The sequence below is a fragment of the Bombus flavifrons genome, chromosome 16 (genome assembly GCF_040668555.2).
Source record: "Bombus flavifrons isolate JBK064 chromosome 16, iyBomFlav1_principal, whole genome shotgun sequence".
Taxonomy (NCBI): Eukaryota; Metazoa; Arthropoda; class Insecta; order Hymenoptera; family Apidae; genus Bombus; species Bombus flavifrons.
Window position 1 is genome coordinate 6,042,428 of NC_138457.1, and position 17,336 is coordinate 6,059,763.

The following is a 17,336-nucleotide window of genomic DNA, read 5'->3' on the forward strand; positions in this document are numbered from 1 at the left end:
ACGTTCTCGAACAAGTGGGATATAACTTTACGTAACACATGGATACTAAATCTCCTGTCCAATCTGCTACACAGTTGGCAAAAGCATTTTAACGTCGATATATTAGACACATTGACCGAAAACAACGGTGAAACAATATCCATAAATCTTTTAAATTCTTTCAATAGTTGCCTTCGAATCTTCTAAGCCGTTCAGTGTGTCTCAAAACAACATCACTTTTCATCATTTTTGGACTACATCCAAATATTTGTTTCATATCATCCTTTACCTCTCAGTCAATGCCAGTAGCATTGGAAACCGTATTTATATTTACATACCAATTCACGTGCCTAACTCATAAACCCATCGACCCAAATTTAATTAAAAAAATTAAAAACACCAAAATTGAACGCATATTTAAGTCATGTACGCTCAGATCATCCCAAAGTCACAATCTGCTCTTATTCTGATCTCAATGGACTTTTGCAAGCTCTCGATCCACTATAATTTTCGTTCTTCCTTTTTCCACAGACTCATCGAAACCAAAAACACCATTTTTCCTTCATAATCATCTTCGCTCAAAATCTACTGAACGATTCGCGCAACGATAAATTCACGACCTACACTCAATCAGATCTCTTTGAACTCGTGCGAAATATCACAATTACCACATTCACCGAACTCAAAAACTGGCTTCTCTTCTACGCGTAGCATAGTCACACTTGTCCTTCGCAATCATTGTCAGTACCACCCAGGGCCGGATTAAAATTTTTTACGTCTGGGTCCGTTGATCCAGGGGAGAAACAGAGAAGGGGGGAGAGTTAAAATGAAACACATTTACATAAATATGAAATAAGATTTATTTTGTAACAAGTCATATTTAAAATCATCTACTATACATTTTTAAAAGACGGTCTCTCCACGTAATGATAAAATCGTTAAATTACCGAAACGTTGGATAAAATTTATTTTTTCCCAGGATACATCTCCAATTTTCTACTATACTTTCAAAAGACATTTGTTTCTTTATTCAGTTTTCTGCGGACAAACGAACCAATTTCTCGTCCTAGTTACAAAGCAACATGTATTTCTCTTAAATAGCAAGGGCCCCGAAAGGGCAAGGCCTGGGCCCATAGCTTTTCTCCCTTAACTTGCTCCTTAATCCGCGCCTAGTAGCATCCAAAATTCGTCGAACAGTGAACACGCAAGCGAAATGCAGCGGGCAAGAAAGCGAGCAAAAGCGGGACAATTTTATGAGCGGCCATCGTCAGTGTGGCACGCGACTACGCCGGAACTAATCGCGAATGGCCAGGTATTACGATGAGCTGAATAATTACAATAGCTGTGACAATAATAACAATGGCGTGCTGGGAAGACATGGGTGACCAGGCAGAGGGAAGAGACGCAAGGGGTATGGCCTCGCGTTTTCAGGCCATTGCACTTGTTGCCCCACCTTTCCTCCCTCTGTCAGCCCGCACTCTATCTTCCTGTCCTTTTAACCCCTTATTATTTCCATCGTCTTTTGCGGAGGCACGCTCCGACGCTGCACGTCGAAAGTTAACCAGCCCACGGTGATACCTCGCGTCCCTTTCTTCCTCTGTATCGACCTGGAATGCCAGTTTGGGCTGTCCGACGCGTGCAAACAAAAATTGGCCACCTTCCTCGGCCACTGATTTCACAACATTTCATTAGAAAGCGAAACATTCGTATTACTGGAACGTCGGAAGAAATTATTTTGGCAAGAGATTGTGAAAATGGAACAGAGTTGATCGCAGTAGGATTAGGAACAGTTTCTTTGGCTATTTTATACGGATAATTAAAATGATTAAAATCGTTGTTGGCTATCGTGATCGTTCGAAGGAAAGTGGAACTTTCAATATCGAAAGCGGATTCGCGTGATCGAAGAGTTCCAAGTACAATGGATCGAAGGACATTTTCAAGCTCGCGATGATATCGGCCTCGGGTCAGGACAAATTTCTTTGGTAGTTTTGTACGATTATAGTGATTAATATTTGATTGGTTAATGTATGTGGGATTTTCGATTCTTCGGCAAGTCTAACTCTGCCGAAATTGGCTTGCATTTTGAAAGACTGGTCAGGGCTACTATGCAGTTTTTAGTATCATTGGGTAGAGTGAGCAGATCTGGGATTCGGTTTAGAAAGTTTCGATAAAACCACATGGTTGAACACAGTTCTCTTGTTAATATTAAACCTGCTACGTTTTTCTAAAACTGTCTCTCTCTCTCAAAAAAAAAAAAAAAGTTTACAGTCTTCTGGTTTATGTTTCTTCTTAATACCGGAAATAATAGTGCTGCCTAATGGACGAGCTGATAAAATTAAAAATACGAAGCTGATACGCCAATCAATATACATTGATAGTTAGATTTTCGAGAAAAGAGGTGGAAAGTCTGTCGGACGCTGAAAACATCATCCTGTGATACACATGTTCGTACGTTGTGGCGACGCGGAGGAGGTCGTGAGGGGTCCAGGCATGAATCAGAATTGGATTAAACCCGGTGAAAACGGATGAAATTCCAGGGCCGAGGCCGCGAAAGGGTCGGCCAGCCCCGCTGGAGATTAACGTCGGATTAAAATTGCAGCCGGTTATTAGGGCGGCTTAATAAACGCGAGTAAATCTCGTTCGGCCACGGGGGCCGCCTTAAATTTGGCTGTGGCAGTGTTGCCCGTTTTTGCGGCGTCCGATATTAATGCTGCTAATGAAGTTTGTTGACGAATTACAAAAAAAAAGAGGGGAAAAACACGGGGGAAAAATACAAGGAAAGATACGAAGGATATACGGGTGAGAGACGTAGAACTGTCAAGTCGTTTCGTGTATCCACTTAAGCTAAGGAAGAATTTGAAGAAAGCGGACAGTGGAATTTCTTGGAGTCTTTCGTTTATGAAGTAATCGTCAGCTTACTTGTCCAATTCTGTTCTTACAATTTTAGCCTTTGGAAAGATAAATTGGTGTCCTATTTAATTCCTAACCTCAAAAAGACAGCAGAAATAGAACAACAAGTTCTTGTTTAATATTGGTTAGGCTAGGTTTCGTTAGATTAGAGTCACTTGTTTAATTTTGTTCCTTCAGCTTCGCGTTCTGGAAGCTTTAATGCATCCAGGGGTAATAATAAATCCTTCTACTTTAGATTCTAACCTAAAAATTCAAGGGAATAGGAAATGTTATCACTCCCAATATAGGTTGAACTAAATCACGTTAGGTTACACCCACTTATTTGGTTTTGGAAGTCCTAATTTCAGCTTTGGAAAGTCCTAAGGTATTCAGAGATAGCAAGAAATTCTTCTTTATAGATCCTAACCTCAAAAATCGGAAACTTCATCGCATTCTGTATAGGTTAGGTCCGAGTAAATTAACTTCGTTATTTAATTTCCTTCCTGCTGCTACATTTCTTGCAGATCATGAACTATCCTAAAATATCAATAATTCTCTTTCTAACCTCTAACCTCAAAGAACAAGAATACGAAACATCTCATCCTATATCAGATTCGAATAAATTGTGTTCGTTATTCAATTTCCTTCTTCCAATAGCGTTATTTTGCGGGCATCTTCCTAACCTCTAATCTCAAACATCAAAGAAAGATTAGAAACTTTTGTCACAAAAGGTACGTGATCGAGCGTAGAGCGACGGATTAGTCGTTGGAAAAAGGGAGAGGTCATCGCGATTACATCGCCAACCAGTCGTTTGCAATTCCGTAGCGTAGAACAGACGGATGGAGCCTTGAACCTGAGAGATAATGTCAGAGAAATCGTAAGATATTTATCCCCGTTCCCTTCGCGATTTCCTGTTTGCAGAGGCGCGTCACGCGTGTCGCCACCGTGGCTTGGCGCACGTTTGCCAATTTCGAGGTCGCGATATTCGCTTTATATTCGTCGATCACCGCGATGCAACGACCAGAGAGGGAGCACGCACTTGCCACCTGGCAAATCGCGTTAAAATCGTAACTGGATTTTCGCGACCTCACGTTCCATTCGATTCGTTGCTTCCATGGAATCGAATTAATTTCGACTTGTGTCGATTTTTGCTTCTTTCTAGCGGGGAGGGGAGGTTGCTCCTGCCCAATGGAGGAACGTGATTACAGGATTTATCGAGAATCGTTGCTCCCTTTTCCAGATCGATTTGCTCCGTTTAGTGCCGAATTTGTTGCCTGCGCCGCTGTTTCTTGACGCGGCCGTATACTGGCTGTCCAAAAATTTCCAACTCGGCAATTTCGTTATAGATCATCGTCGCGAATAATCGTAATAGTCATTGTTAGACTGTGAACTTTTGTGTATTTATGCAAAAATTGGGAACTGTATAAATACACAGAATCCACGTAATATAAAGATATATATATACAGGGTGGTTGGTAACTGGTGGTACAAGCGGAAAGGGGGTGATTCTAGGCGAAAAAAGAAGTCGAAAATATAGAATAAAAATTTTTCGTTTGAGGCTTTGTTTTCGAGAAAATCGACTTTGAATGTTCGCTCGGTACGCGTGCGGTACGTTATAACGGATCTCACTGTAGATCGTTGTCTCGATGGAAAAATTAAAAAAAAAATTTTATTCTATATTTTCGACTTCTTTTTTCGCGTAGAATCACCTCCTTTCCGCTTGTACCACCAGTTATCAACCACCCTGTATATATATAGCTCCTTTATTAAAAATTTCTAATCGTTTAATACAATTAAATACATTTCTCATTCGGTGAAGCGAATCTTTATTTAGATTTCGTTTCTTTTCTATCATATTGATAGAAATATGAATTTTCATAAACATCCGCAGTCCAGTTATTTACTTAAGAAGAAAAAAGAACAATAGGAACTTGATAAGATATTCGAGTCTGAAATTTGCATCATATCACATACCGGGTGTCTTTTCAATAAGAGAAAAGAAATGGTGAAAAATTGGATAATAAGACGTTAGTTGTGAACAGGACTGAAATAAGCAACGAACTACTCGATTCTTGAGTTAAATTATGTCGTGCTGTATATAGCTAGGAAATTCGATTTTCACGAACATGAAACGCGGTATATCAACGGTTACGTGGGATATATCGTAATAAAAAGTTGAACAATCAACGGACGGTTATTATTTAAGAGATAATGACAGAAAAACAGGCAGCCGGTCGTCCGATCCGGCGGATTAATTCAGATCCAAGCCGGTTAATGCGTTCCACAGTGATCGCGTGCCGCCATTTTTCGCGTGCAAAGGAGTCGACGTTGAGGTAAAAACGTGTAAACGTCGCCGTTTAATGGAAACACGGGGACACGTTCGTAACGTCGAGCTTCTGTGTAATTATTGCGCACGTGAGAGCCTGTGTTTCGCATGTCGACCAGCAACAATACGCCAGCTCGGCAACAAATTCGTTGAAAAAAACCGAGTAAAAAGGAAAAATGGTCAAAAGAAATAGCTCCCCTTTGTGTCTATTAATTATTCCACGTTATTCGGCAAGGAACAATAGTTTTCATCACTTATTGTTCGCCAACTATTTTCGGAACACTCGGTATATGGCGCTGCCATTGTAATTAGAATGTATCTTATGTATCGCTTATAACCTGCCATTTGTTTTATCTCTCGCGATGTTTAACACTTTACCGACCGCTAGCGATTCAACAGCATACGCACGTCCGACCGGCAGCTCAGGCGCTGATTCTCCCTGGCGCCGGCTCTGTTTTTGTTTAGTCTCTCCAATACCATTCTTTTCGTTTATCGCTAACTGTAAGTTTTTCATATTTGTATAAAACTGTGGCAGCTTACAAAGCAACGCAACTGACGTAACTGAGCAAGGTACTTTAGTACTAAATAACAAATTCCTGTTCGAATAATGAGAGAGATTGTCGCCGATAAAAAGCCAATTAATAGGCTTTCGGTCGGTAAGCATCGGCGACAAAAAGCCGATGAATAGGTTATCGGTCGGTAAGCGTCGACGACAAAAAACCGATTAATCGGCTATCAGTCGGTAAAGTGTTCATTAATTTGACTGCGGTGTTCTACCTGTTTATGGTAAATTTTAACACATCAAAATCTACAGGAAGTGCAGTATTTTTTTGACATTATGATATTTGAGTGTAGTATGCATGCAAAGTACAATATTTGTTTATATGATATTTAGTATGCAAATTAAACGGATTGGATTCTCTCTTGTCAATGATATCCATAAAAATATGAATTTACATAAATATCCGCGCTCTATTAATTACCAACGACGATCTAAATGTTAGATGAAACTTTTCATAGATTCGATCGGGGACGTACATGAAGAGACTATTTAAAACAGTCCTCCAACAATGGATCGACCGCGACAGTATTCTAATTTCTAGAACGACGATATTTATGCGCAATGGAACGTTTTGTTGCTCCGCTTTGCTACTAACCCATTTTTCTCCCTGTCTCGATCTTATCGCCCGTGATAACTCACAGGTATATATTTTCGTTTGCTAATCTCTACGCAGAAACTGTTTTTGATTAAAAAACGAAACAACACCGGTTATATACCAAATCTCATAGCGCATTGTAAAAGTATGCGTAGCAACATTCTAAAGAGCAAAATGTCGACCTCCTCGTAAACCTTCATTGAATTTTTACATATTCGGCATATTGTACTGCCAAAACTAACTACATGAATATGCAAAGCAGACAGTTAATAGTGGCAACACGGCCCGAGATCTTCAGTCTCAGGTCTGTGCTGAAGGTACCACTGCTCACGAAATTTTTTTTTGTATGTAATTATAATTTTTTTTTATGTATTCTGTGCAATTGTGCAATTTCGACTTTCCTACAAACAGATGAAAATCTACCGTCTAATTATACGTAATATTTCTCCAAGTATCTGCACAATGCAAAATTCCGTAAGTGGAGTTGGAAATGGACACCCAGTATGTGGATCTTAAGAATACAGGAGATGGCTTATTTTTCACGTCGAGAATCGTTGGAGTAAGATCTAGGGGAAGCTCGATGGAAATTCCTAGAGGTTGGCTGCCTTCCGTTTCCATTCTTTCGAGTGCACTCCGTTCGAAGTGCCGTTCATCCTCGATCGTTAGCTAATTGCCGCCGTAAATTAGACAGCCACCGCGTGGCCCGTAACTCCTTGTTCATTTATAATCTCTTCCGCGAAATTTCCTCAGGTGCGTGTTAATTAATGGCCACACCACGCTAGTCAGTAGGCTATCCTTCTCTACATCTGTCTGGTTACTAATTAATTCTACCACTGCTTTCCTTCATCCACCTTCGACGTCTATATGGCGCCTTTTTTCACGGAATTGAAACCCTATTACTTCTAAGTAGCGTCGTCAACACTTTTATAGTACGGCTTTGTAAGAATTTTTCATCTTATTCGAGGGCTTGAATAGCTTTCTGGCCGGTCACAGTTGGATGAAGATTTTGAAAAATATTTGTGCAACGTCTCGTGAAACTAGGACGATTTGAGTTTTCATAGTAAGACGAGAATGACAAATAACAAAATTGCGTCGGAGGTTTTTGAGAAAATCGAATTTTAAAATTCATGATCGTGTATAATTTGTTGTAGATTTTTTCTCGTTTAAATTTTCTACTAAAAACGTAAAGATTCTTGACCTAGTCATAAGGCAATGAATTTGCAATCTTTTTTGGGAAATTATGTGATACATGTTATAAAGATACAGTTTGTCTCAGTTTCATGAGCCAATATGTGTTCAGTAGTGCGCTACATGTATTTGAAATATTTTTTTTCTATCGTCGCTATCATAAAACGTGGCATATTTATTTATTTGTTAACTCTATGATATCATGCGGAACTCTGTTTTCCCACTTGGGAATGTTTTCAAAATGCACTTGGTCGCCTACGTGTGGCGCCAGGTTCGCGCAATAATCATCTGCAAATCCTCCTAACCTCAAACTTCAAGCTTATCACGTATCGAAAGTCTTCGTTATATGTGTTCTCCGCTGTGTCTCTGTCTATTTGTCTTCGTGAAACTCGCTCTCTGTGCCTTCGTGGAGCTTTTTCTCAACTCGTGTTGTCAACATCTGTCAACTCGAAGAAGAACATGCGAAAGCAAAAATATAGGAACAGAGAAATGGAACATGTACGATTCTTGCAGCTTGCGGAGAGAACAAATTCGAATGCACCCCAGGCTATTGCGTGGATAAATCGAAACGCTGTGATGGATACCAGGATTGTGGAAATGGGAGGGATGAGGAAAATTGTCAGCACATAAGTACGAAAACTAACCACTAATCAGTTGAACGAAGTAAAGCGGAATGTCTGGAGACGGGGAAGAAGCTCACTAATCGTCCGTGAAAGCATATGAATGAGAGAGGCGCATACTTTTTGAAATGACTGGTCTCACAAGTGACTGACAAACATACAACCTAACCTATGTTTCAAAATTCGCTTGCCTTTTACACTAGAACAGAGAAATCCAAATAAATTCATTTCTAATTTAATTTCTTACGAAGTTTTAAATAAATGGGATTCTGATGTGTATCAAACGATACGACAGACAATAGCGAATTTTAAAGCATGATGGGTCTAAAATAAACAGTCTAAAAGGTATTAATTAACGAGGGACAACATTCAAAACATTTTTTACGTCTGAATAAATAAATTTCTCTAAAGGGATGTATACCGGGTGCCCTGTAAAAACCAGAATACGCCTGTGGTAAATAAATCACTTTTAAGACTGACAAAATTAAGTATACTTGTCAAAAACGAGGAAGAAAGAAATATGGTATAACATCGTTACACGGTTACCCCCTTCTACACACCGACCACGTGGGGTCACGTGGCCGTTTGAACGAAAGCGCGAAATTCAACTCCCGAATACTTCGAACACAATTTTCAAAGAAAAACCTCTATCCAAAGTAAAAGAAGAAAATTGGAAAAGTTAAATACAGGGTGTGTCAATAACTGTAGCAGACAAGCAAGATAAATTATGACAGATTTGACTAAAATTACAAAGTCTAGTAAATAAAGTCAGCTTTCTTTAAACTTCTCTAAAAGAAACTTGTAAATTCTCGCGATTCATTAACATTTCCTGATTAAAGAATAGAAAAAGATTTGTTGAAAGGTGTACGGTTGAACGGGACACCCGGTACGTTGAAATAAGCGCGAGGAACGAGCGAGAAAGAAGCGCTAAGTGCGAACTCGGCGCAAGGTTCGATTTCAGGTGAAACGGCTCGTCGCGTAGTTGTTCGGCCGAGTAATCGTCCGAGCCGAAGCATATTACTGGCCTCAATAATGGACGCTTGTTTCTCGAGTAATTAATTGCACGGCTATGAACAGAGCAGTCGTAATCGTTAGTTCTCCTGCCTTCGGAATCTTATATCCCTCCTTTCTTCGCGTTGGGACGAGGGGCAACGGAATAATCCGATTCATTATCATCGTTCCACTGCCTAATTATCCGCTGTGAACAAGCGTCGATCCGATAAATGGACCTTCCTGGCTCCGTTTCATCTCCACTGACCGATCAATCCCCTTTAGAATCAGTTTCGAACCGTTCCAAGTTGTTTGCCGCTAGGTTAGGTCACCCAGCCTCCACTTTTACACGCTTAATCGCTGAATCTTTACATATTTGTTACGGTGCGTGTGTTTGGGAAGGATCGTATAATTAAAGATGGCTAGATCTTGGGAAAGTTTTATTTCTTTAGAAGTTCTAACCTAAAAATCGATAAAATAACCTCTCCTATCTTTTTTGCGCGGGAAAGACTTTATAGTATATAAAGTATTATTGCGAATGATTTATAAGATTTATATCATGTTTAAAAAATTGTATTGTAATTTTTCAAAAAGATATTCCAACATGGATTCTAATTTCAGAGCAATTTATAACGTCTATGTGACTTCTTTTAGAATTATATTACAATTCTTTTAGAAATGTGTGACCTAACCTAGTCCAGGCCAACGAAGATACTCTTTTTTATCTTTGTAGCAGAGTAAATACAAATAGTCGTAGCAATTGATTTGTATCTCTGTCATTGTGATTTAATTTTTAACATTCGTTCTTTGGTTAAAATCCCTACGCGTCGTTGTTCCTTTCAAGTTAAAAATTTCTTTTACCATTATGAAACTTTTGTTTATTCTTATTTTCTGTTTCCCGACTCACAGCTCGATGTCGATCGGACGAGTTCGAGTGCTTAGACGGAAGTTGCGTGAGCCAGACCTCGAGATGCGACGGAAGATCCGACTGTCGAGATCGATCCGATGAAATCAATTGCACCGGTACCATTATGTTCCTTTGTATTTTATTTTCACTGAACCATGGACGTTCGTCATATTTATTTCTTTTATCAAAAATTCCAGGCAAATTATCGTAAAATATAATTCAAGCTTCCACGGTTCAGCTTTATCTTATTTTTTGTTAATTGCACAAAACGCCATTCGCCGGAGATACAACTTCAGTTTCAGCGTGACACAGTGAAATAATCTGAATTTTCCATTTTTCATTCCAAGTGACCACATGCAGCGGAGATCAATTCAGGTGTCTGGATGGAACCTGCATCAGTATCGACAAAAGGTGCAATCAGAACGTAGACTGTCGTAATGGAGAGGACGAGAGCCAGTGTGGTGAGTCAACCTATTCTCATCTCTTAACGGAAGAAGAAAAAAGACAAACTGTTTTAATCATTCCTGAGATACGATAGGAATCTTTGAGAAACATGGATTCCAATGATCTGATGGAATCCTCTGACCGACACAGTCTGGTGTGAACGCTTGGTTTGAAAGGCCAGGTGTTTGAAAGCCACTTGTTAGCTTATTGCAAAAGCAACAAGCAAGCTCGACACAGCGATTCTGATGACCCGCTAATTCATCTGGTTTGACTCGCGTAGCTCGTTGTATTGTGGCGGAGACGCTTTCCAATCTAATTGCACAGATAAGGTGAAACAAAGTCTCCTTTCTTTTTCTTTTATCGAAAAATTCTATTCTACGTATCGTATAGTTATAGAAAAATTTACCTAGAAAGAAATTATGTTATAGTTTGTATTAGTATTTTGTTAGAATCCTCCACGATAAAATGAGCCTTACTCAAATGGGTTTCACCTTCAAGGTCACCCAAGAATTATCAGTCTTCCACGGATTCGTTTGTTCTTTCACTCAAAAATTGACTAGGGCAATATGATCTTTTTAAGTTAGCTGGAAGATACTATTTAGCGCTGAAAAATTGGATCCAAGACACGAACCATCTCGGTGGAGTATATCTATTCCCTTTTTTGGACGATGTTCGATTTTTCCCTGCTGGTCAACCTCACACCGGAAGTGGCTTCTTTCCTATTCCCAAGTTTGCAATTTTCCACCATGGCACGCATGGACAGATTTTCACGCTCGAAAATCATCCCCGATCAATCTCATCTCTCCCCTTATTTGTCACGAGCTCGAATCACTTCGGAATTTAATAATCTGTTGATCATCGAAATTTGATAAGCCTCGTCCGAAGAATTGATAAAACGTCGTATATTAATTTCCCTGTAACAAAAATTGTCCTGCAGAATTAGTAGGAAGCATTGAGAAAACGAGTCCAAATGTAGAACATGTTTCATACTGAAAATCATCGACTCAGTGAAATTCGAAGTGATTCGAAATCTCGTAAAACTTCGAGTCTCGTCGATCATGTATCACCAAGTCATTGATCATCCGCCGCTTGGTAATCACGGCAAGAGGATCTAAAATGCTCTCCACGCTCTGTGGCGGTTTCATTGAGGGCTCGGTATCGACGGCACACGGCTGATTTCACTGGATGGAAAGGGAACACATCAAAGGGGACGCTTGAATCGTAAGCCGAAGCCGCGTGTTTTATTTGTGAAGCAGGGGCTGATGAGAAGCCTGCTTGGCTGCGCTTTTAACCCTTTAACTGCGCCATTCACTCGAATATTTCTCCTTCCAAATCATCGTGGGAATAGACGTTCTTACTCACAGAGTTATGCTTCAGGAGAAATGGAATTCGGACTGCAATGTCTGATCACTCGTTACTCACTTGATCGTTACTCACTTACTCACTTGATCACTTCGTGTTAAGTAGATGTTTATTATGAAAAAGAATTATTAATTAAAGTTAAGTCCTTAGTTCCTTCGTGGACTTAGGCACAGGTGAGACATGGACAATCTTTGAGAACCATATTTCAATATTAAATTTCTTATTTTCTCATCTCTTAATGTCTTACCTATAGTACTAGATCTAACGATTCATTCCTTCACTCACAAGATATTGTCGTGAGCTTTAACATGAAGGAAAGAGCAAGAGTGAAGTCCAGAAGAGTCTATCAAAGCGTCTGTCGTCCCTTGTAGAATTCATGCACAACTGCACTGTCAAGAACGGTTATGCCAACCAACAATCAACCCCTAATTCTCTCAGTGTCCCATCTTTTAATAGACTCGGACTACCGTAATCACCCCTCTACTATATTTCACCGATCATTGTTGCTCACCATCTTTAACGCCAAGGTACGATCAAGAGCAACAGTGGGTCAAAAGAGTCTGCTAACGAATCTTTCGAAAAATAATTATTCCGATCGACGTCAACACGTAGATTTGTCAGTTTTTACGTCTCCTAAACTCGGAATGTCAAACGATCCCTCTACCATAATTCACCTGTACACCAATACCTCTCTATCTTCAACATCAAAGAACCGTTGAGAGCAAAAGTACGTCAAAGGATCAGAATGTAAAGGAAGGACTATGAAAAGTCTCTTCTTCTCTAAATTCTTCTCCACCGTTCATTCCCGATATTATTGACCAGTTGCGCGTGGTTAAAGGGTTAAATGTGCATGAGTGTGGTGTGTGGAGCAGGTTGCGGAGAGGCCCAGTTTCGCTGCACGGACGGACGGTGCATCGGTTACGAGTTGCAGTGCAACGGGGTGGAGGAGTGCTCTGATGGCTCTGACGAAAGGGACTGCGGTAATTATGCCATTCACACTACCTACTCGTGTCCCTACACTCATGTCTACATACACATACACGCTCACATATACACAGACGAACACACGCACACATACATACAACAATATACTTTGCTCTGGATTTTTAAGCGTCGTGTCTGTCTCCTGGTAGCTCTTTGCCCTATTCAACATCTGGGATCTCGAGCTGCAATTAGACCATGATGTTTCGTTATCGATCACCGATGATCGTTGATTGAATTTCTGTAGAATGATGAGCAATTGTTTTTAACAATATTGCAACAACGATTCGATCGGATCGTACAGTTTCAGTGGATCAGTTACGTAATTTCAGCAGAGATCTGTGCAAAAGAGCATTTGGCGCGTTATGAGGATCAGGTTTAGTGGCTTTATCGGTTCAACGAGGCTGAAACTTGAGAGGGAAGAGGAAGAAGAGACTGATCGATCCAATGAAAACGACGTGTTTCTAACGCTGACTGTAATTGTTCTACGGGACCACAATGTTTCAGCTAAGATTGCTTCTACCGTATTTCTTTTCCTTAACACTAGAACTACCGATAGTTAACATGAAGCTATTTCTACCAAAACCAGGCAAAATGACAGGGTCTTTAAAAAATACGTAATAATGGAACATTTGTATATTTATTGATTTATTACTTTCTTACAGAAGCAATTCCATGTTATGTAGTACATTTTTGGTATTATTAATCCATCTGGGACCATGATCCCTAAACGAGGGATTGGAGCTTGATGAATGGATTGCAGGACTCTTTTACACATTGACAAGCACCGGTCATTTGATATTGATATAAGTAGCCTTGATACAAAATTATGTTCAGTTTGAATACATAAAAAACAAAATAAAATTCATTATATTATTTTTTAAAACTAATAACATGAAGTAGGAATTTTAAAATAAAATTGTAAAACCAGCCAATTTGACCGGTGTGCTAGTTCTAATGTCAATCTAATCTCTGTATATCTCGATTGTTAGAAATTGCAGAGGGCAGACGTACAATTGGCGAATTAGTAATATCTCGTAGATGCTTGTCTCAGATTTTTTAAAACACCAAAAGAAAAAATTAAATATAAAAAGAGAAAGATGAGAAAATCCCTATCTCTTCAGTAGTAATTCTCACTTTTACATGGCCAAGTAGTATTCTGCTACTTCGAGCGGACTTAATTTTTTGTAACACATAAATTTAGTCGTACAGCTGTTCCTTGAGGGAGACACGCGTGGAATAGAGTCCCCAAGTCGGCTTTGAAACGTTGAAATGGACTTTCTGAATAATGCAGACACCTGTTGCTCTGGCATAGCTAGAGATATTTAAAATTGAAACCACACCATCCTAATTTCGTGGTATCCCCTCTGTTTAATCCTCATCGCGGTTTTATTAATCGTCCATGCAATTCGACTATTTCTGTGAAACGACCCTGTGAAATTTATAACATCTGTTATTCACATCTGTTAAGCTCTGGTCGTTGACGAAATATTTTTCTTTCTCTCACCTCGAGGGCGATTTTCGAGAAAAATTCACGAATCAGTTGTTTGCTTCTTAACGAGCAAAGTGAACTATTTAGTCCACTGTCTTGGTCCAGTCTTTTTCTTCTTCCTCTTTCTCTCGTTGATGTCTCGATCGAGGTGGAGCTTAGAATTTTCTCCGCCTCGATTCTCTTCTCTCGTTCGCCTCTTTCTCCGGAAAGGCAAATCCTTCATGTTCCGTCACTATGATCGTCGTCACAGAAAAGGCCAAGTGGAGGAATTTATACAACGATGAGCATACGTTTCGCAAGTATCTGGAAACAGCGAGAATGCTGAACTGGAATCACGTTGGTGACCTGAAGCAGCAGAATTTGACAAATCCAAAGAAACACCCGAAGAACGACTTTACCATCGATCCATCCTCGAATGAACTACCTGATAAAAATTCGAGTCCACAGAATATTTGGAGGTCCGTGCCAAGCCATTCGAATTCCTTACCAAGAATAGCCATCGAGATAAGCGATCCGTGCTCGATGAAAATAGTCAAGAAAAAAACGAATCCAGGGAACATTTGGAGGTCCAAGTCGAGGAACTTGAATCCCTTGCCACGAATAGGTTTCAAAATAATTGACACGCCCGATAGGAACAGCTCGAGGTCTGCGAAAATGATGATACGTTCCTTGTACTACGCGAGATATCCTACTGATAATGAGACGAAGAAGCCGAAAAAGAACAGGAAGAAGAACCACCGAAAGTCTGATGTTGAGAAGGCAACGTCCAGTGAAGTGTCAGTTCTGACGGATTCCACGAATTCCACGACTGTGGTCAACGATGGAAAGGTGCGTGCGAAGAAGAAGAAGTCTAGAAAGGGTAGGAAGAAAGGGCAGAAGGGTAGATTCAGACACATGTCCGTATTTGCTGGCACCAAATACCCAACAGACTCGACAACACCGGAGACTGTTAGCTCGACCGTCGCCGATGGTCCAAGTTCAATGAAAAATGAAATACTTTCTAATAAGATTCAAGAAGAGATGGAAGAAGAAAGTACTTTGAAAAGCGTGGAGGAAACTACGGTGTCAAAATTGGAAGATTTCTCGATTGGGCCGGAGATTAATCTTTCAACGAAGGAAGAAGATGAAGTAACGTTGGAAGGCGAGGTGAACGGGACAACGGATAGTGTCTTTGTTTCGGTGAAGGACGAATCTCTTATTCTTACAGAATCGAGTGAAAAATTATTTGTTTCTGAAGATGGGAGTCTGGAAGAAGCCGTGGCAACCACGTCGACGAGTACAGAACAGATCAACTCCACTGACTTTTCAGAAACTACAAATTGGAATTGGTACTCTGAAGAAAATTTAGACAGGAAGTTGAACTTCACCAGGGAGGAAGACGCGATGAGATTGGACTCGGGGGAAAGAAATACTTCCGATATATCTGGGACTAAATATTCGTTGGAGGAAGAGCTGGATTGGAGCCCGAAGACGACATTCGTGGAAGAGACCACAGTGCCGGATTCAGAAAATTCTTCCTGGATTACGGAAAAGTACAGGACATCGACTGTCCTAAGTTCGGAAGAAATTTTAATTGCTGACGGATCTAATCAGGATTCTACGGAGACATCAGATAGCAGAAAAGATAGCGAAGAGACGACGTATTATGACGAGAACTTGGAAGAGAAGGGATCATCGTCGGTATCGTCGACAGCTTCTACGATTGCAGACGAGGATTACAGTTATAATGTATCCGCAAACGTGGAGACACTGTTATTCGAATCTAATTTGAACAATTCCAAGATCCTGATAGACCTACTTAGTAAGGACAGGTTAGCTGATAAAACTCTTCCTAATTCTATCGACCAAACCTTGGAAGCGAAGATATACAATTGTACCTCGAAGTGTGTGGATTTCTATAGACAGAGAGTGTATGAGTTGGAGGAGAAGTTGCGACAAGCAGGTATCGAGAAGTCTCTGACAAGCGAGAATAAGATCGATTCCGGACTAATCGAGGATACCACACTTTCCAAGCCTGAAGATGACGGTAATTCTTCGGATTCTTTTCAGGACTTCTCAGAATTCTCAGAGGTGTTCAACCATAGTTTAACTATAAAACCAATTGATTCTAAATATTCAGACGCCACAGAATCACTGACGTTGGTGGAGACCGTGACAGAACTGAGCAGGAACAACATCAGCAAAGAGTCCAAGGAAATCGTTGACCAAGAGGAAGGGCAAGATCAACACAGCAAAACATACTCCAGAATAGACGACGTTACGGTTTCTACAAGTTTGCCAGCCACTAAGAGCTCCTCTCCCTCGGTTAGAAAAAAGTGCAAGAAGGATGAAAAGACGAGCACAAAGCTCAGAGCTGACCAGGACGTGGACGACGATTGCGAAGAGGATACCACGGAAAGACCGAGCACTACGAATTCCGACCTCATCTCCAAAGAGACTAGCACGGCGGCGAACTGCGACCCGGATCAGTTCGTTTGCAGCGATGGCACGTGTATCGCGGCAGACAAATGGTGTGATGGATATTCAGACTGTCCAGATTATGGCGACGAGTTTGACTGTAACGGCAATACCAATGGAGATTATGAGAATGGAGTGCACGAGACCGAAGAAAATTCCGCATGTCCGATGTGGAAATTTGCCTGCGACGGGACCTGCATCGACAATATCTTCGTCTGCAATAGCGTAAAGGATTGTGAGGATGGATTAGACGAAGCTGACTGTGGGATGGAAGGTAGAAACCAGTCCATCTATCCTTCTTCCGTTCTGTTCTTTCACTTCTTGGCATCTTCGAATGTTCTTCAGTGAAACCTTGCCAACAACGAAGGTCTGAAAAGTGGGGCTCTGAATTGGTGGAATCTATCGCTGTACAAAGTGGTGGCTTGGAAATCTGGCCCAGAAATTCTGACGAAGAAGATATTTATATGTTCATGTTGGAACTTAATTTGTGACGTCCATCCCTGCTGTACAAAGGCCTTTGTATTGAATGTACTCTGAGGAATTC

At 40.5% G+C, this 17,336-nt stretch overlaps 1 protein-coding gene across 35 annotated transcripts in view; it reads left to right on the plus strand.

Annotated features, from left to right (window-relative positions):
• trol (terribly reduced optic lobes) overlaps positions 1 to 17,336 on the plus strand; it is a 199,836-nt gene that overhangs the window by 149,633 nt on the left and 32,867 nt on the right. For 15 of the 35 annotated variants that reach the window (XM_069130022.1, XM_069130029.1, XM_069130033.1 and 12 more), the window contains 5 exons: positions 8,053 to 8,169; positions 10,059 to 10,172; positions 10,404 to 10,517; positions 12,735 to 12,842; positions 14,586 to 17,066. The exons of 1 other annotated variant lie outside the window; for it this stretch is intronic. In XM_069130022.1, coding sequence (XP_068986123.1) covers positions 8,053 to 8,169; positions 10,059 to 10,172; positions 10,404 to 10,517; positions 12,735 to 12,842; positions 14,586 to 17,066 — 2,934 coding nt within the window. The remainder of the gene's footprint in view (positions 1 to 8,052; positions 8,170 to 10,058; positions 10,173 to 10,403; positions 10,518 to 12,734; positions 12,843 to 14,585; positions 17,067 to 17,336) is intronic. 19 more of the 35 variants (XM_069130050.1, XM_069130051.1, XM_069130053.1 and 16 more) reach the window with 7 other exon arrangements.